We start from the raw sequence: 21,431 nt of genomic DNA on the forward strand, positions 1-21,431 counted from the left end.
AGAAATGATTTGTGATAGGTCTACAAGTGCTTTGGAAATTTCTAAGCGCCACTATTTTTTTTTTTTTTACATTACAATATTTTTTTTTACATTTGTAATAACTTCCATAAATTTGTACATTTACATTCAAAATTTCGGATCAGTACAATTTCTTTATATTTTTGATAGAAGTATCTTTTTTTCACTAAATAAATAACATATTTTAAAACACAATACATTTATTTATGTGGTGGCAAAGCTGAATTTTCAACAGCGATTAATATTTTTTTGTAGAAGTTCAAAAGAACAGCATTTATTTAAAATGGAAATCTTTTGTAACATTATAAATGTCTTTACTGTTACTTTTGATCAATTTAATGTGTCCTTGCTGAATAAAAGTCTTACCTTTTCTTTACTGACACCAAACCTTTAATCGGTAATGTGTATATTATGATGTCATTATTGACCAATTTTTTAAGAGGATTATGTTATAATTGTTTGCTTATATCACCACACCCAGATTTTGATTGAATTTATTCATAGTTACTCCTAATCATGTCAGATGTGTAAATATCAAGGAGAGTTTATTGTACCACAGATCTGCAACGTTGTCACTTTCAATATCTTAATGACCAGTCTTATCAGAGTTCAGAGCAATCAGGGTTATTCCCTAGTAATCACTTACAACATAAAGCCGGAGCTTAATGAAAGCTTAATGATTCACTTTTGTTGCAGAGAGATCATAGAATATCATTTGTAATCTGACTTGCAGACCGATTGGGTTTTCAAGTGTTTAGTTCAACAGATAAGGCTTGTATTTCTGAGTATGCAGTATGCAGGCAGTGTGAAAACAAACCTCGGATTCTTCCTCTGATCTTGACTCAGTAGTGGGCCTTTCTTACCAGAAATGACCAGAGAATCACAAACATTCTGCTCTTGAGGGGGGAGGAGAACAGAATTCCCCAAATATTCCACTACGTTTATAATCTTCACTGTATCAAAAGTGAAAGTATGCTGCTCTGTCATACTGCTGGGAATTCTGTCATTGATCCATAAGAGAGTGAGAGAGACAGAATGAAGATTGAAAGGGTATAGAAGAGATGTTTATAGGATTTATGCTCTAAACCGCCTCTCCATCTTCATTCATTTTTGTTTCACCACCTCTCACGCCGTCATGTTTTCTCTCATGCTCTCTTTGTTTTTGTTCTAGGTGAAAGAAAAGCTTCTAGATGTTGAAAATGAGACTATGATGAAGGTAGCAGACCTGGAGAAACAGCTGTTACACAAAGACAAGGAACTGACAGCCATAAAGGTAAGCCTCACTTTCAATCATTTATATCACCTTCACTCGTGAGCTTGACATACAAATACCTCCTATAATGATTTGTTTGTGTAATATGAATAAGTAATAGGAATGATGACAGCGAGTTCAGTGAAAAAAATTGCATAGTCTTGCATAGTCTGGTTACTAGATGTCTAATAACTGTAAGATCATGTTTTTTGGACAAATATGCCATGTTTTTTTTTGGATATCTACTATGGTACCTTCATAGAAATTACCATTAAATAATTATGCTAATCATCTAGTACACTGGACTTTTTTTCACTGACTGTGATGGTATTAATACTGTGAATCTAGCAAAGTGTTGATATTTTCAATTTAAAAAAAAATCTTAGAAACTAAAATAATAAACACTATTTATCATAATATATTATCACATACAGTATAATAATAATATCTTTATAAATAATGCTTTGAGTTACTTTGGTTAATTTCTTTTGAAATTTGGCTGTGAGTTACTTTGGTTGTAGAAAGCAGTTGTCATTCATAACCAAACTGTGCATTAACAGGACTGACAACCACTGCACCATCTATCAATCATAGTATTTTCAGGGAATTTACATGTGTTGTGTGGCCTTGTTAGATGCTAGACTGAGAGAAAAGTACAATAAATGTGTTGGAGTACCTTTGTACCCTAATATCCTTGACTGGTCATTCTCATGGTTATGCAGGAGACGTATGAGTCCACCAGCTCACAGGTGCACACACTGCGGCGGATGATTCAGGAGAAGGATGCTGCCTTCCAGAGGCACAACAACATCAAGAAGCAATTGCTGGAGCTGGAGCAGCAGGGCACCATCCGTTTACGCAAGCAGCCTGATGGGGATATTGCTATTGAGGCTCTGGGTGGAGGAGGACTTGTTGGTGGAGCAGTGGCTGGAGTATCTCTGGGAGACCTGGGCTTACTTACTGCAAGCATGAGTGGAAGTGGAGGTCTGGGTGTCACTTCACCTGCTCTTACTGAAGCTGTTGCTTCACCTCCTCCACCACCACCACCACCTCCACCTGCCCCACCACTCCCTTCAGAAGGTACTGAGTCTGAGAAAAGCCTGGAAAATCAATTGTGTATGTGAATCTTGTGCGGTGTGTGTTATCAGTTACTGTAGTTGGAGTCATTGCTCGACCAGGAGAACTGAGATTCTCAGAACTCATTTGATTTCAAGGGCAGGAAAGGAAATATTTAGATCTGGCACCAGTGCAAACCTACTGACAATGGAAAACAGATATGTAAGGGTTCCGTTGAAGCTCAAGATTATGGAGACTTTTTTAGAGTCATTGTAGTGTATAATAATCAGAAAAACAAGGCCCAGCTGTGCACATTTAGTTCCCTTTGAGTTACAGAGCTTAGCAGGAAAAGGAAAAGCTAAGGATGTTTCCTTTAGCTAAGGAGCAGTTTCTGCTGAGGAAGCAGCTGGACTGGGACTAACTAAATAGCTATTAAACCCTTGTGACTGTTTGGGAACAGATTTAATAGTAAAGCTGAAAATGTATGCATACTAATGTATTACATCTCTCTTATCGACTATAGTCGAGTGTGTTCCTATTCCTCCTCCACCTCCTCCACCTCTGCCTGGAACATCACCATCAGTCATCCTTAGTGTCGGCTTATCAGGTAATACAAAATTAAATAATAATAGGAAACAGTACTGTCTTAGCTCTGATTTGTTGCGAACAAGTTTAAAGTAAGTCACAGTGACAAATCACTCAGGATCTTGTCATACGCAATTATGTTAGAAAATGTAATGTTTATTCTTCTGTTGTAGCCATACGCATCAAGAAACCCTTAAAAACCAAGTTCCGCCTTCCTATCTTCAACTGGACTGCACTGAAACCCAACCAGATCAATGGCACCGTCTTCAACGAGATTGATGATGAGCGTGTGCTTGAGGTGAAATTGAGTATGACTCAGATTTGCACATTATTTTGAGTGTGAGTTCCATGAAACTCTCCACCCATGCCATGTGCTCTTGATTGGTCATGTAGGAATTGGATCTGGAGAAGTTTGAGGAGCTGTTCAAGACGAAAGCTCAGGGTCCTGTGGTGGATCTGTTGTGCTCAAAGAGCAAGGTTCCCCACAAGGCTGTAAACAAAGTGCAGCTGCTTGATGCAAATCGCTCAAAGAACTTGGCCATCACTCTGCGCAAGGCCAACAAGACCTCGGAGGAGATTTGCAAAGCCATTCAAATGTACGCACATATAATAAGTGTCTTATTAATATCAGAGGAGAGTTTTGAGAAGATTATGACGCAATTTTCATGTTGCAGGTTTGATCTGAAAGCCCTGCCAGTGGACTTTGTGGAATGCCTGATGCGGTTTCTGCCCACGGAGGCTGAGAGTAAACTACTGCGTCAGTACGAGCGCGAGAGGAGACCTCTGGACCAACTCGCTGAGGAAGACCGTTTCATGCTCCTCTTCAGCAAGATTGAGCGGCTCACTCAGAGAATGAGCATCATCACGTTTGTGGGAAACTTCAATGATAATGTCAACATGCTGACCCCGGTGAGCAACTGTAATGGTCAACAAATGGGAAGTTGGGAAATTTTGTGGGTTTTTTGGTGAAGAATGACCATCCACATTGATTTTTGAATTGTTGCAAAGATATTTGTGAAAATTTTATGACCAACATACTTGTTGTTCCTGGAACAACATTCCTGTTCACATTTTGGGGATACATTAAGGCATAGACTTATCAACCTATCATTTCCCTCTGATTTTAGGGGTTGTTATGCTTGGGATTAAGTATAGGGTTTGTTTGTTTGATGGGAATTTTATTCCTGGAACAACAAAAGATGTTGATCTAGGAACACGTTCTTGGCAATATCACAAGTCACCCTGATCAAATCATGATTTGACATCTGTTCATTTAAATCCACAGCAACTCAACGCCATCATCGCCGCATCAGCGTCAGTGAAGTCTTCTCCAAAGCTAAAGAAGATTCTTGAAGTAAATGTCAACTTGTTTCGCGTATTATAAGGTTTTAAAATCATCTGAAATTTGTCTCCAGTTATGCTTAACTATCCATTTTTGTCTCCGCATAGATCATTCTGGCTGTGGGCAACTACATGAACAGTAGTAAAAGAGGCTCGGTGTATGGTTTCAAACTTCAGAGTTTGGATCTGGTGAGCTTGGGTGTAGACATGGCTTCAGTGATGTTTTAGTTGAATAACAGTGCTGTTCTCACCCATGCTGATGTTGTTCTCTCTCAGCTGCTAGATACTAAGTCTACTGACCGGAAGATGACACTGCTTCACTACATTGCTCTGGTCGTCAAAGAGAAGTATCCTGAACTGACTACCTACTACAATGAACTGCACTTTGTGGATAAGGCTGCAGCAGGTCTGTGTCCTCCAGGGTTGGAATTTGAATTGAACTAACCATGTCCCATGGGATGTTGAATTGTAATTTAAAATTAGAAATACAAGAAAAGCAAAAATCACAAATTAAAGCTACACTTACTGAAATTATATACATTTCTTTGGATTTAACTCAAATTGCTTTCATTTGAAATCTTCCGGTACAGTCTCCCTGGAGAATGTGTTGTTGGATGTTAGGGAGCTGGGTAAGGGCATGGATCTGGTCAGGAGAGAGTGCAGTCTGCACGACCACACTGTACTCAAGGGCTTCCTCCAGACCAGCGATACACAGCTGGACAAACTACAGAAAGACGCCAAGACTGCTGAGGTGTCCTTTCTCTCTTTTACAAAACACTTTCTGAATACAAAACAAGATTATCTGAGTCTCAAATTGAATCCATTTACAGGAGGCCTTCAACAATGTGGTGCTTTACTTTGGGGAGAGTCCTAAGACCACGCCGCCCTCTGTGTTCTTCCCAGTGTTTGTGCGGTTCATCAAAGCCTACAAGGTACTGCAATATATTAAATGATTAAGTCAATGGTTCTAGGCACTGCACTAAAGAATCATGAATCTTCATATTATGACAAGAAGAAAACATTTGTGGCTCTGTATACACATCAGATCAGGTAAAGACTTTTGTTTCTAAGCCTCAAGGGGAAAGGTGAACCCGACCTACTTTCAGGTAATTGAGGACAGGAAGGAGCCGTTCACATAATCTGCTGTCTGGCATGTTTAGTAAACATACTGCGGTGAAAGATCTGACCAGTAGTATGCAGGTTCAAACCTTGAATGGACACACAGTTACTATGTGTGTTTATATCCTTTGGCCATCCTTGTTTTAATGTCTTCCCTGTTGGAGCATCAGCGTCAGAGCACTGGGGTGGAGAAGCAGACATTAGTAGAGGGTGAATAACAGGAAGGGGCAGCTGGGCTGAGATTTAAGGGCAGCTGCTGTGTTTAGACTGGGCTTTGCCTTCACAGCCTTTAACCTGGACACACACGCATACACACACCTCTTCCTCACATTGTTCTGCTGGTGAATTTATGAGTCTACATGAGGAACCGAAAAAGCTCCAAGATCAGTGTGTGTCCATGTGTGTCCATACTCATATCCCTTCTCAGAGGTTGCTGGGATTGTTTAGATGTGAGGTCGTAGCCTGTGTTTTGTGCAGTGTCAGGACCTGGATCACACTCGCCTCACTGTCAGAACTGTGTCGTTGTTTTCTGCAGGAGGCTGTGGAGGAAAACGAACAGAGGAAGAAGCAAGAGGAAGCCATGAGAGAAAAACTACTAGCACAGGAGGCCAAACAGCATGACCCCAAGGTGAAATCTAAGAGCTGAGAAAAATACCTGAAATAGAACTTTTTTCCTTTAAATATCAAACTAGAAGTTAGTTTTCTTTTCAGGTGCAGTGTGTTTTTAAATCAAAAACAGCAATTATACTCATGAAAACATGTATCTTGTTTTCTCACTGCAGGTCCAGACTCAAAAGAAGCGACAGCAGCAGCAGGAAATGATCGCAGAGCTCCGGCGCAGACAGGCCAAGGACCACCGGCCTGTATATGAGGGCAAAGATGGCACCATCGAAGACATTATCACAGGTGGGCCAGGCAGGACTATAATAACCCATCAGCCAGGGGGCCACAATCACTGTCTGTACTGTCTATGTTAAACAGCGGCCCTTACAGCCCAATCACCACACTTTACAAGTGCATATCAGTTAAAACCAGTGGTTCAGAATTTGAATCAACTCTCGGGGATATTCAGAGTTAATATTTTACATTACATTTACATTTTAGTCATTTAGCAGATGCTTTTATCCAAAGCGACTTACAAATGAGAACAATGGAAGCCATCAAAATCAACAAAAGAGCAATGATATACAAGTGCTATAAGTCTCAGTTAGCTTAACGCAGTACACATAGCAAGGGCTTTTAAATAATATAATAAATAAATAGAAAACAGATAGAATAGAAAAATAATACAGCAAGCTAGTGTTAGAGGTCTTTTTTTGCTTTTGTTAATTGTATAATAAATGAAAAGAAAACAGATAGAATACAAAATTATATTTTTTTTAAGAATATATATATATATATATATATATATATATATATATATATATATATATATATATATATATATATTTAAGAATAGAATTTGAATAGTGAGTGCTTAAGTTAGAGGGTCAAATACAGATGGGAGATATGTGTTTTAAGCCAATTCTTGAAGATGGCTAAGGAAGATGGCTAAGGCTGCTTGGATTGAGTTGGGCAGGTCATTCCACCAGGAGGGAACATTTCATTTAAAAGTCTGTAAAAGTGACTTTGTGCTTCTTTGGGATGGCACAATCAAGCGACGTTCACTTGCAGAACGCAAGCTTCTAGAGGGCACATAAGTCTGAAGTAATGAATTTAGGTAAAGGGGTGCAGAGCCAGTGGTGGTTTTGTATGCAAACATCAATGCCTTGAATTTTATAAATTGATATATTGGTAGTCAGTGCAAATTGATAAACAGAGGTGTGACGTGTATTCTTTTCGGCTCATTAAAATTAATCTCGCTGCCGTGTTCTGGATTAATTGTAAAGGTTTGACAGAACTGACTGGAAGACCTACCAAGAGAGCATTGCAATAGTCCAGCCTGGACAGAACAAGAGCTTGAACAAGGAGTTGTGCAGCATGTTCGGAAAGAAAGGGCCTGATCTTCTTGTTGTTGAATAAAGCAAATCTGCAGGACCGGACAGTTTTAGCAATGTGGTCTGAGAAAGTCAGCTGATCATCAATCATAACTCCAAGGTTTCTGGCTGTTTTTGAAGGCGTTATGGTTGATGAATTAATAAAATAAAAGAAGATTGCATACTAAGTGCCGCTTTTTCTAAAATATGTAAATAAATTGTACAGGATGCCCTTAAGAGAGATTGCAGAAACTGTCCAGGAAATAGCCTTAAATTAATTTTTGATAACAAAAGATCAAAATCTATGATTCACATAATGCTCTCAGTTAAAGGTATTTATATTTAGTTATTTAAATTATTAACCACTGAATCTTGTTTTTTTTTTTTATTTTCTTATGCTGCAATACCAAAATAATAGCCAAAAATGGATCTTTAAGTGTAGTCCAGAGGTTGTGCACATGTAGGGAAATTTTTACTATTTTAACATTTCATAAACAATGTCCCAGCCTCATGAACCCATATATATCACTGACAGAATGCACAATATTCACTTTTCTCCTCTACTGTTACCCCAGTCACAAAGTAATTTAATCAGTATTTAATCTCTATTAATGATTTTAAAGAGTTTCAATATAACCTACATTTTACTTGGACATGTTTGTTTAACATATACTTTAATGTATTATTCTTGAAGTTTACCCATGTATCTTGTGCTCAGGTTTGATATTAGAACGATAGTGTACCCAGTGTAGAAGATTTTATATCTATATATGTTTAATAGGATTGAAAACATCTTGGAAAAAAAAAAAAAAAATCCAGGAAGTTGCAAGGGTCAAAACAAGTGGTTTGTGTTTTAGGAATACATGCTCCTTCTTGACCTCAGATATAACGTTCTGTCTCTGACCTCCCTCCCTCGTTCCCTCCCTCAGTGCTGAAGAGTGTGCCCTTCACAGCCCGCACGGCCAAACGGGGCTCTCGCTTCTTCTGCGATACCAACCTCTTCGACGAGTCCATCTGCTAGCCCCCCAAACCCCCTCCCCCCCAAAAAAATCTGTCCCTAATGCTGCAGGTTGTCCCGTTCTTTTACCACTTGCAAAGTGCATGCATACAACCACTTGCATGAGCCATTCTATCACTCTGGTTACCAGGCATCCTCTACTAACCTAAGCACAATGGAATAGTGGGAAACACAAGCTGTGGCTGTTCACAGATCTGAAACAGGGACCGACCAAATCTTTCTCAAGGGAATTATGACAAATGGACTGAAAAGTATTAAAATATCTGTATGAAATATAATATAATATGATATAATATAATTTTTTTTTGTACTGTAAAACTGTTGCCTGACTGATGTTTACATAAATGCTTATTTGATTTAATATTAATATACATTCAGGTTGTTAAAATAATTTTTGTAATGGGTCTTTCTATTTGTCATATTGTCCAGAGAGATTTGGTCTGTGTAACAGTCCTTATTATGTTTCACTTGGTTTGTCACCTGCTAACTCTCATGTTCTCTCCAATAACTCTTTGTTATACCTTTCCAGCAGAACAGGGGATTAATCTGAGTAGATTTGAGCACAGAATAATTGAAGGGTAAGAAAGGCATCATGGAGCTTCCTGACGCTTTGCTCCTGTCTGCCTTTTTACCGTCAGCTCAGTTGCTTTAGCGGTGCTACATTTTGAACATTGCTACAATGCTTATGTGGCCAAATGAAGTCTTGTACAGAATATTGTTGTTTTGCATTGTTAAATATATATATATATATATATATATAGTTAAATATTTTATATACTTTTAGTATATATTTTTATTACTTGTCATTGTCAAAAAATATAAGATAATTAGCTATATAGTTTGAATCTTTTTTTTTTTTACTAAGAATAAAAAATAAAAAAGCTAAAGTTTATATATGTTGCGATTGTATCTCTGAATTCAGACTTTTTTCTCAAATGGGCTTCCATATTTGTATGTATGTAAACTACAATATTTTTATAGATTTATATAACCTTATAAATATCAAATATTATTACAAACTAATTATTGGATAGTACAAAACCTTATATTATTTGACTAGTATAATTTCTGTTAGCTTTTCTTCATTAGCCTATTTTCTTAGGTCTTTTGGAAAGGATCCAGGAATGAAAACTCTATTTTCTTGTCATCACTGTTGCATGTAAAGCTGTGTTTGTCCGCTGTATCTTTGCACTGTGCTGTTTGTCTAACATGTTTATGTCTGTCACATGCATGCAAATCTGTGTTCTGTTCAGCAAGATCTACAAGTAATGTTTACTGTAAATAGTGTTATAGTGTTTCATTATACAGTATATGGAAATGTTATAGTATCTTTTAAGACCTCACTGAACACTGAATCTATCTGTCAGTTCAGACATATTTGTGTTAAATAGTCTTACAAAATTCTGTCATCATTTACTCACTCTCACTTTTTTTTCTTTCTGTTGAACATAAAAAAGCATAATTTGAAGAACGTGTGTAACCAAACAGTTTCTGGTCCCCATTGACTTCCATTGTATTTTTACCATACTATGGAAGTCAGTGGCTACCATCAACTATTTGGTTACCAACATTTCTCAAAATATCTTCTCTAGAGACCAACAGAAAAAAATAAACTTGTACAGGTTTGGAACAACATGAGGGTGAATACATGATGACAAAATTTTCATTTTGGGTGAACTATCCCTTTAATGTTGTAAGGACAAGAACAATAACAACATTATGCTAAATATCTCCTTTTCCAGATTAAAACATAAATGTCATGAGTGGCTGGGTAAATGATAGAATTTTCCTTTATGTGTGAACTAGAAAGTAAGAGCAACAGAATTCAGCATTCCTTCAGCCTTTTCAAAGACAGCAGCAATATTAGCAGCCAGCTCAAGTGCTGAGAATGACCCCTGCAACCCTATCTCTAACTCTCTCCCTTCCCTGCTCACAGATCTCCGAAACCAGCCCTTCCTGCGAGCTGACGCGGTGATCCGGAATGGGTGGAAGCGACCCTAAAGACCCCTCACTCACCCTTTGTTACTCTCCCCCCTACTTTCTACTGAAATGGCATCTTCCTGCAATTCACAGTGACTAAGGGAAGTGCAGGACCAAACCAATGTCTTTGGTTTTAAGGGGGTGGGGAAGTTATTTATTTATGGAAATCCTTTTTGGATTCTGCACTGGAGGCTCTTTCAATAAAGCCATAAAAGCACAGACATTAAGGGCTGCCTCATGAAGACTCACACAGGCAAATCTGAGGAGTGTCTGTTTAAGCTTGCGTTGGCACAGGTAAAATGCTTGTTGTGGTTGACACACAGACAGCGGTAACACTAGCCTGCTGACCCTGAAGAGACTTCCAATGGGATCTCACGCCCATTAACGTGGATTTCCTTTTTATTGTGCAATGTAAGCATTACTTTCTGAGGTCACTGACTTTCAGGCCAGAGCCCGTTTTGTACAGCTCTTTATTAGCTATGAACTCAAATGATTTGTTAATCATATTCAACTACCTGGAACGGACTAGTCTGTCTCCAGTATTTTAAACCAGACTAGTACTATGGTTACAAAGAAGTGCCTTTCTTTTGAGTCAGTATTATTTCTTATAGCCAATATTGATGTATCTTAGTTTATACTTGTGTTAATCATTGTTGTAACATTTCTGATGCTTAATGTAAATATATGCAGATATCCAAAAATGCATTGCAACTTTAACAAAAGAGCCTGAATAAGTGCTCTATTTGATTGACCATGTGCCTTGTTTTGATGGTGCCTTCTTGACCCAGCTTTCTAAATGTCTAATGCACATGTATCAGAACAAAGTGTACGTAAGGTATGCCATGCAGTGAAACTTATCAGAGAATAATGCTCTGATCTGTTCTTTACCCCACAGATTTATTATATATATATATAAATCCATTTTAGTCTGTTTTAAAAGAATATCCAATGGAAAGCGCTCCAGGATTGTAAAGATAACAATCTTTTGGGTGGGCAGTTTGTACTTGGTCACTCTAAACCAGTTGCCAAAGTTAGTAAAATGAAGGACAGTCGTCATGGTTTGTAAGAATTAATTCATTTGGCTTAAACCAATAATTTCGTTTTACAAGATGGGTTTTATTATATAATATGGCCCTAATCGAATAATTATTCTCTTTGCACTATCATTGAATAAGAGCCGATTATCCAACCAGTGGCTCGATATGAAATAGAGCTTTATTTTAGCAATAACTAACGCGAGGCCGCGCTTTGTGAATAACGTTAGTTGCTTTGTTTGGGATGCACAGCCGGTTTATATTCACAATTCACTACGGCCTCAAGCGCTTATTGCTTTTACAAAAAGTGTTTTAGACAATAAGTACATAATTTATTATTACGTGACGAAAAATTCATTAAGTGTAGTCTTCCCACTTGAAGTGAGAAAACTGCCCAGACAAAGACTGTTGTTGGAATGCTGTTCTGGCCTATCAAGAGGCCAGGACTGGAAGTGTTCATTTTATAAAAAAAAGGGACATATTACCATATGATTCGAGCTTAAGAGAAGTGAACAAATGTAAATTAAACACTAACAATTTTTGTATGTTTTTGGGAGCTGTTCCTTAGACTGAACTTTTTTTATATATATATATATATTGTCGGATATAAACTAAATCAAGCCATTTGGGAGGAAACGCAAAGCACATGATGAATGTACCAAAGTTTTAAAGTCATTTGGTTGAAATGGACCAATGAATGCAGCAGTTAACTGGATATTCTTTTGAAGTGGCAAATAAAACTATTGAAGACTCGACGACTTTGACCTTGATCTGACCTTTGACTTATGGACTCTTTTTGGGAAAACTGTTTCTAAACTGACCACTTGTACCCATTACCAAGCTATAGCAGAGCACCAATCCAGAAACCACTTCTATTTTTGTTCTGTACACTTTTATTTTTAATATATGTGTTATTATCTATGGTTCATGAAGTTCTCCAGCTGCAAACAAAAGAAACAAACATCACACTGTCACTCCAAAAGAAGGGCTGAGCCAACATGCATTTCTACTATAAAAAGCAGTTTAATTATTTTGTATATAAAAACAAAAAAACTAAACAAAACAAAAAAGGAACCAACAAAACTACAGAAACGGTTGCAGGGTTGTGACACTAATCATCTGTGACAGTAAAAGGCCACTGAGGGCCGCGCTAAATTACATTTGATCGTAAACAGAGCAGACACTTTACGTTAAGTCCAGATACTCGGATGAATACTGTTAACATATATCTGTTGAGCCGATGCTAGTCTTTTTGCGCTGTTGGATCCATGCATTAGCCTATGGCACACGGGTTACCTCCATTAGAAGCAGTGGACGCTCGGGGCCACAAGCAGGGCTGGCCGAGTCTCTCTACAGGTCAGGCAGATGAGAATGATGGGAAGAGTAGCAGCAAGGCAGTGAGTTATTACTGGATCCACACAAACCTCATAGGAATGCACTTACACTTGAGCATAAAGTCCATAAGACACGGAACTAGTGAACTAAAAGTGACATACAGCTCCCACTGAAGTGGTATGGAACAGTTCTGTTGAAGCCACACCGCCTGAGAGCAAACGACAATCGTCTGCACGTTTCTCCAGGCTGTTTCCGGCATACTGGAAGACATGGCGTCAGATGAGGCCTGCATCCTTTGGACGTACCGCTTACATACACACCAAGGCCACTGATACCCTGGAAAGAGTTCTGGAATGTCCTTACAGTTACCATCTGATTGGATTCACTCACTCGTTCAATCAATCTACATAGTGCCACACTTTGCATCTTTTCAACCATTAAAAAACCCAAAGCTAAAACAAAGACAGTTATATACTGCTATTCGTATGGGTGTCTGCTTGAATTCCTGGGTATATTTGTCAAGACACTTTGTTAATTATATATGTAAATATATATAAAATCAATCTGTGCAAGGAGTATGACAATCATTGAAAGCGTTGTTCTCTGAGATAACAGTATAGAAATAAAAGCGATGCTGACTCGTCCACGTCTCGCAACACTCACACACGTATATTCGATCTGAAATCACACACGGGCCAAGTCAGCATCAGTATCATTCAGTTGGCCATGCCCCGCTCCCTTATATTTCATTAGCAACACTTGGCAATTTTGCTTTTCTTAAAAGAAACATTGATCTCTATACAATTCATACAAAAATAAACTCAAAACCAAAACAAAGATTTCCCATATCGTTTCCCATATTGTTGGCATCTTGAGGAGCACAGAGGTAGTGGCTAAATGCAGGGGAAGGGTGAGAAATTAGGTATGCAAACTTCTGAGAAAAATGAAAAAAGGGAAAGGAAAGAAAAAAAAATCAATGTATAGAAAATGCTTTCTTTTGTTGACCAGAAGGGTTTCTAAAAGAATAAAATATAATACTGTGATCACATACAAAAGTGTCCTTCATTTTCTATCAATTTTTTTTTTTTTTTTTTTTACATTTTGTACAGTGTTCCTACTTTTGTTGCTTTTCCTCTGATGTGTAAAGGCATAGCGGTCTGCGTGGGGGTGGGCGTCCGGCCGTGACTCTACGCCAGTGGGTCTCCCATATCGTCGTCTGCTGCAGACAGCAGCTCTTTCTTCTCGTCTGTGCTGGCCAGAGAGTTACGGCTGTTATGGGCGCCCATATAGAGGGTGGCATACACAGGGTTGGTGAAGTTTGTAGGCTGCAAGAGAGACACAGATGCAGATAAGCTGACAATTATTTATATAGACCCGTACCAGGGGGTTGGAGAATAACATTAAGGTGTCACCTTATCTGGATCCAAAGTGAAGTCAGAGTCCAGCAGCTCCCCTGCGTCATCGTCAGGCTCTCCTTCGTAAATCTTGTACGCTGGGTTCCCAATCTCAACGTTCATGGCTCCGTTGGTCATCCTCTGGTGCTGGAATCCCTTGGCACTGTGGACACAAACACCAGTGAGCAGCTACATCTTTGTCCAAGGCACAGGGAGTTACACTCTCTTACACACACACACACACACAAAGTAGCTTATCTCCAAGCAACTCACAAACATAGAGACACAGCTACATCTACTACGGTCTCCCCTGCCATATAAACACATGTGCAAGAAGCCATGACACTTTGAGGAACCATCCATGTGCTTTCAGGTGGAGACTGCCAGCCAGAGTGAGCAACTCTGCAGGGTCTTAGAGAAAGCTGGATTTCCACAAGACACAGTCCACTACAGTCAATGAGGAGCCAAACATCTCAAGCACAGCAACACAGCTCTCACGGACATATATAAACGGACACACGTCTACAGCATTGTGCAAAGAGGAGTGAGAGGGACAGGACGCAGCCCAATGCTGCGCAACAAACAGCACAAAAAATTTAGATGTCGTCAATAGATCCCTGTGTTGAAACTGGTAAAAACCACAGGAATACCACAGTAACAGCACAGGATCAGGCAGGAGAAGCAAGGAGAAAGAGAGGTAGAGTATGATGATGGGGGAGCAAGAGAGGAGAGGATGGACTAGGATGGGATCCAGCTGTTATAGAGTCAGAGTTACCGCGAACATCTGGAGCTGGGCTTGCCCCGCCTCACAGACCTGAGAGACGGAAAGATGCAGTTTAACCACAGAGAGAGAGAAAGTGAGAGAGCTGGAAATTGAGTTTAGTGTTAAATTAAAGAGGAATGTAGAGGAATTAATGCTCTAAAGCAGGGGTCTTCAACAGGGTAGTGTAAGGAAGGTCTACTAATTATTGTATGAGCTTAGACTAAAATTGTAGGAAAAAGAAATGTATTCAATACATGTAATCAATACAGAATTACAATTATAAAATATTAAAAAACAATTATATACAAGAATAACTACATGTAAAATATTTTCTTTAACCAAACTAATATTTAAAAATGGAAAATATATAAAAATACACATCATACAAAATAATTATGTACAAATATTTTCTTCAGCCAAACAAATAATTACAGTATAATATATAATCATATAATTATTATATTAAATCAATTACCAAAAGTAAGGCCCTTGAACTGAAAAAGTAAAAGACCCCTGCTTTACAGAAAAATGAAGGAGATGACAGGATTTTTTTTTTTTTGATCAATACACAATAATACATTTGGCTATAGTCCTGGAGTGTCTCTGAGTTCCTCTGTACACACTGAAATTGCTATACTGTATGTACTTACCCACGCATTCTCTTCTTGTACCACAAGATGGCACCAACCACTAACAGTGCAAGTAAGAGCAGTAACATAACTGGGATGACCACTGATGGAGTATCTACACAAAGAAGAAACATGCATTATTATTGACCAGATTTCTTCATAGCAACAGGTACACCCTCTCTTATCAAACTGAATATGAATCAGAGAGGTGTAAAGAAATGCTTGCACTTACTTCCAGAGTCTGTGTTTTTAACAGGGGTGACATTGAGCTCACAGCGGAAACCTGACCAGCCTGTGTGACACCTAAATAATGCACACACACACTTTACATCACTGGAAATCCTTACAGTGTTTAGTTCAAACTTGGCTATTCTATTGTCGCTGCAATTCTTATGGGAATATTGTTAATATAGGTTTTTAAGATCATGCTATAGACAGGTTTGTTAGCTATCTCAAGTACAGAACTCAGGACATTCAGGTAGATTATCTTTTATCTGGGGTACCACAAGGTTCAGTACTAGGCCTACCTTTGTTTTGCATTTTAAATCTTTATTCTGTTTGCAGTCTAATTTTCCATTTTATGTGGATTATATCTATTGGTGCTTTTTCTTTTTAAATTTTACAAACAAAACATTTGTAAGAACGTAAAAGCAATATATTTTTATACAGCTATACAGCAATATATACAGCTCTGTCCACTTTACCTGCACTGTGGCAGCATAGTATGAGGGGTGGCACAGCAATGACCCTAAACCCACAAGTCATCACAGGTGTAGCAGGTGGGCTGCTGGATGTTATTAGCGCATCTACACAGAAGAATATAAATTATCATAGCACCCACATAAACAGTACAAAACTGATTCAAATTCATATTTATACTTATTTCAAACAAGCTAAGGCTTTATGCTGGAAGACTGAAAGCCCAGTGAATCGAATATGCTGGTACATACTTGCATGTTATCCTGCTGTGCAGCACTTCACACTTGCCCGTGCCACAGTATTCACACCTGCTCCGCTCACATTGAGGACCAAAGTACAAGTCAGAACACTGACACTGCTTAGTGCCGTTCACCATCTCCATACAAGTACCTCCATTCTTACAGAAGTCCTCACACTGACCTGCACAGATTGATTTCAGGTACTTATTCCACTTTATAATGTATGTTTCATTTATTAGTTATTTATTTATTAATTTATTAAAAAGACTTTTCTTTGTATGCAAACAGCTATTAAAAAAAACACATTAAGACAATCAGGATTTTATAAATGACTGAATCATCTGTTTAGGGTGACAAGTAGTTAAACTCACTGTACTGGCACTGGTCACCCAGGAAGGCCTTTGGACAACGGCAGGTTGGCTGGTTGCCCTGGTTGACAGTGCAGTTGCCCCCATTCTGGCAGTAGTTGTTGCAAACGTGCAGGTTGCATTTGGGGCCAGTGAAGCCAGTCTGACAGCGGCAGGTAGGAGCACCTGAAGAGAGGAAACAGAAAGTGTTGCTGATGTACCTATAGAGATAAATGTGCAGAGCCCTGGCCACGATGGCACAATGTGTCTGTGAGTATGTGTACCAGTGCGTGAGGGGGAACAGGTTCCTCCGTTCTGACAGTAGTCTTTGCACTGGTTGATTTCACAGCGTTCTCCACTGTAACTGGTGGGGCAGCGACATTTGGGCTGGTTCCATGCATTGACGAAACAGCTGCCGCCATTCTGGCACTGAACATTACATGTAGGAGCTAAAAGAAAAACAAAATGTTAAAGATGACCATCTGGATGAACATTTTAAGTTTTAAGAAATGCCTGAGAAATTTACTCATTAACAATAAGAACAATAACATTTTCATAAACACAAACACACAAACTCAAAAACAAAAAACACACAATACACAAAATTAACAATGAATAATCAAGTAACTGGTGTGATCAGTAAAATGATTATTCTATATTTCATTGTAACAAGTGGCTTCGACATTGCTCTGACTGTGGTATAAAATGCATTAGGATGTAGTGTTAAAGCAGTAGCAGACTGGAGGGTCTTACTTAATGGGGACTGGGTTGCTGGCGCCACCTCCGTACAGGTACCGTTGTCAGGGATGTGGTCGTTAGGGCATGTGCACACTGGCCCACTGGGACTGAGTAGACACAACCATTCACACTTCTTCCTATCACATGGATTATTCACTGTAAAAAAAAAATACGCTGATTAGATTGCGGTAAAAGACACTCGTATTCGCAATCAGACCCTAAAAAATGTGTCCAAACCACACACACTTTCACACAAACACTCACTCTCAGGCTGTTTGTAGCGGTGATATAGGACTATGTCAGTGGCATGGTTGATGCCAGTAGTCAGATTCTCTGCCTGACCTTTACCAAACTTATTAACCCGGAAGACAAAGTTATTGGTGTAGGTAACACCATAAATGTAATCCTCAAAGATATCAATGCTGAAGGGGTGGAGGAGGTCTGTAAGAAAGAGGGAGAAGCTGATTAATTCCTTGAACGGTAGTGTATATTATTTTATAGCTAAATATACATTTTAGCTGATACAGTCATGCATGAGCTTTAACACAAGAGCATAACAGTATTACTGAACTGTTTTTGACGTTGGATACAGCCACAACAGGGTCAGAGCCATCTAGACGCACACTGCCGATCATAGAGAGCTTGACATCTGCCCAGTACAGACGCTCATTGAAGTAGTCCACTGCAAGACCTGTTTTAGACATGGTTTTAATTTTAATACAGTGAACTTATTACTAGGATACAGATGGTTAGAATCAGCATTGCGCTGGTAAGACCTGTAGGCCACTGGATGTTCTCATGGACCAGGGTTTGTCTGAGAGTCCCATCCATGGCTGCCGTCTCAATCTTTGGATGATTCCCCCAATCAGTCCAGTACATGGTTCTGAAATATGAAACAAAAATAAATTAATATCAATGAAATAATCTATTTGAAGCAACTTTATTAATGAAACATACAGTATACAAACAGTAGAAAAACATGATGTTTCTTACCCTCTCTGAGGATCCACTACAATGGCATAAGGCTCATCAATCATGCCAGAAATCAGTGTCTTCCTGTGCTGGCCTGATATCTGAGCAACCTCGATCACATCACGTCCCGAATCGGTCCAATAGAGATTACCAGCCACCCAGTCTACCGCGATTCCACGTGGCATCTTCAAACCTGGAATCTGAAGAGGAGACAGGGAAAGTTCACAAAAGGTATCGCAAAGCATAAAGTTGAATACTGAACACTGAATGTCTTGACTTACATCAAGGTTGGTGATGCTGCTCTCGCTTTGCCTCGTGTTGCGGTGAGAGTTGGACGTAGGACCTGATGGTGAGGATGGAGAGGGTAGCTGCAAGCAGGAAATGCCAGACGTGTGCCAATTGGTCCAGAAAATGCGGTTGGTTTTGACGTGTAAATCCATGGCATCAATGCGCACGTTGGCGTCGCCCTGGAATGTCTGCTCATAAACCCATTTGCGCATATCAAGATTTAGACTCCGGATCTCATTATCGTCCGCGATGTAGAGGACCTGTTTACTAATATTCTGACCTGCAGATGGACAAAAAAAAGTTTTTCATATGTGATTCCATCGGGCAACTCTTAAGGGATGCTTTTAAAGAATGAAATTAGCACATACTGTCAGCCTTGCATGTGTTGTTAATCCTGGTGAAGTATTTGTGGCAGCTGCACTTGTAGGAGCCCTTGGTGTTGTTACATATGTGAGAGCACATGCCGAACTGCTTGCACTCATTCTTATCTAAAACACCAAAACAACAATTTACCAAATGTTGATCTGCATGTTACAGTTGGTGATAACCGTCAATGACATAAAAAGAAAGTCTCCAAGTCCTTTTAAGATGGCAGACCATGTACCTTCACAGGTGTTGTGTCCAACGCTCTGGAAACCCTGTTTGCAGGAACAGAACGTGTCTGTGCCGTTGGAAATGCAGTGAGCCTCATCGCCATCTCCACATAGAGATTTGTTACTCTTACAGTCGTTCAGCATGGTGTCTAAACACACAGACAGACACATGGAGTCAATTGAATCAGGATTTAAGAAGCCTTTCAAAATATCAAACTTTAAATTCAAAGCAGATTTTATCCACAAAGATTGACACTGGCATTATGACGAGATATTAAAAATTTGATGGTGAAATGTGCTGATTAAAATACTGGAAAATAGATAATTTTACTGTCTATTAGAGATTAATATATTCTATATGACAATGAATTTCTATGACTATTAGTTGAAGAAGGCCGTTATTGCAGTTTAAAGTTTTTTTCGATTTTCCATTAGATTTTAGGATTTCACTAATTACTTTTCATGACATTTTCTAGAAGTAATTTTCTAACTACAATTCCTTCTATAGTTTGGGTTCCTTTAGGAAGCTGTACCATAAGGTGGCAGCACCATACCTGTCTTGCAGCCAATCTCATCTGACCCGTAATCTTCACAGTCATTAAAGAAGTTGCACCTCAGGTTGGCAGTGATGCATTTGCCATTGCTGCACTTGAACTGGTCTTTATCGCAGGTGGATGTGTGGTTTCCTATATAAACATGAACCATGTCGCACAGGTCATGAAAACACTCATTGGGTCTGATATAAAATCATTGAGACATGTCAGAGCAGAAGACTCACCACAGTTGGACTCATCTGAATTGTCTCCGCAGTTGTCCACACCATCACAGCGCTTGCCACTCCAGAGACATACACGATTATTCCAACAACGGAAATTTCTAGTGGGTGGGCACTGGAAGTTTCCTGAATTACAGAAAGGAAAGAGATTACAGTCTGAGCTTACCATGTATTCATGTTATTTTTCTATTTATCGCCAACAAAAAACTGCAAATGTATTGTAAATATTTGTCAGGGACGCTGATCATTTTTATTACAATTCAGCTGTGTGTGTGAGTTCTTACTGCATTCCTCAGGGTTCTCATCAGAGTTATCTCCACAGTCATCCTCTCCATCACACTTCCAGGACAGTGGCTTACACAGAGTGTTATTACACTGGAACTCATCATGGGGGCAGTGCCGCGCCACTGAGAGAAAGGGGAAAAAAACAAAAGAGGGAATGTGAGATACATAAGATTGTATTTTAAAAAGGACACTTGACCTGGCCAATTTTAGAAAGAAGCAGACATGCATACTCACCAGAAATGTCACAACTCTCTTCATCACTGCCATCAATGCAGTCAGCATCAGCATCACAGTGCCAGCGAAGTGGGATACAGTGGCCATTCTTACACTGGAATTGATCCTCCTCACACTTCAGATCACAGCCATGCTAAGAGACACAACAATATATTATTTAATATTAATATTACAATTATTTAATATTATATTGTTTATTATTATTATATTTTAATAAAGTGTTGAGTTTCATAAATGGACCTACTGGATGCAGTAACCACAAAAATCAACCAGTTAAAGAAACCTAAACTATATTTATATTTCTTAGCTCGTATTTTAGCTGGAAGCAATGGTTTGAAGTTAGAAATGTCTTAAATATGGATTCAGCTGTTTGCACTCTCATTCTGACGGCACCCATTCACTGAGCAATGTGATGTAAAATGTAAATTTCTGATGAAAAGTTTAAAATAATAGGTGGATCCTGTTGCAAAAATACAAAAAAAAAATCCTTCGGAAGGCCTGCTGGAGCCGATACGCGTTGGTGTCTTTTTAATATGTAACCCTGTCTTAGAATAGGCTTTTTACTTTGCTTATTATGTGAGTGCCTGGACATGGATTTTTTTGTGTTTTGCAACAGGATCCACCTATTATTTTTGACATTTTGTTCCCTTTCTGGAGCACCCATAGTTTTGCCTGCGAGTATCTGATGCGCCCCTGGTCAAGGTTTTTTCCATATACGGTATTTCAGGAAGAATCACTTGGTTTGCAAGTAACTTTATTTT

General features: G+C 38.9%; 1 protein-coding gene and 1 pseudogene across 5 annotated transcripts in view; one reads left to right on the plus strand and one right to left on the minus strand.

Annotated features, from left to right (window-relative positions):
- LOC109101122 (formin-like protein 3) overlaps positions 1-12,134 on the plus strand; it is a 39,826-nt gene extending 27,692 nt beyond the window's left edge. For 2 of the 5 annotated variants that reach the window (XM_042713783.1, XM_042713778.1), the window contains 15 exons: positions 1,190-1,291; positions 1,993-2,350; positions 2,850-2,933; positions 3,085-3,209; positions 3,305-3,507; positions 3,586-3,820; positions 4,197-4,265; positions 4,361-4,441; positions 4,529-4,658; positions 4,843-5,003; positions 5,083-5,184; positions 5,907-5,999; positions 6,154-6,277; positions 8,277-8,416; positions 10,302-12,134. In XM_042713783.1, the coding sequence (XP_042569717.1) occupies positions 1,190-1,291; positions 1,993-2,350; positions 2,850-2,933; positions 3,085-3,209; positions 3,305-3,507; positions 3,586-3,820; positions 4,197-4,265; positions 4,361-4,441; positions 4,529-4,658; positions 4,843-5,003; positions 5,083-5,184; positions 5,907-5,999; positions 6,154-6,277; positions 8,277-8,368 (1,959 nt within the window). In that variant the 3' untranslated portion in view covers positions 8,369-8,416; positions 10,302-12,134. Of the gene's footprint in view, positions 1-1,189; positions 1,292-1,992; positions 2,351-2,849; positions 2,934-3,084; positions 3,210-3,304; positions 3,508-3,585; positions 3,821-4,196; positions 4,266-4,360; positions 4,442-4,528; positions 4,659-4,842; positions 5,004-5,082; positions 5,185-5,906; positions 6,000-6,153; positions 6,278-8,276; positions 8,417-8,894; positions 8,944-10,301 lie in introns of all 5 variants that reach the window. The other 3 variants (XM_042713779.1, XM_042713780.1, XM_042713782.1) reach the window with 3 other exon arrangements.
- Positions 12,135-12,378: 244 nt separating this feature from the next.
- LOC109071630 overlaps positions 12,379-21,431 on the minus strand; it is a 104,794-nt pseudogene continuing 95,741 nt past the window's right edge.

Source organism: Cyprinus carpio, chromosome A23 (genome assembly GCF_018340385.1).
Source record: "Cyprinus carpio isolate SPL01 chromosome A23, ASM1834038v1, whole genome shotgun sequence".
In the NCBI taxonomy this organism is placed as follows: domain Eukaryota; kingdom Metazoa; phylum Chordata; class Actinopteri; order Cypriniformes; family Cyprinidae; genus Cyprinus; species Cyprinus carpio.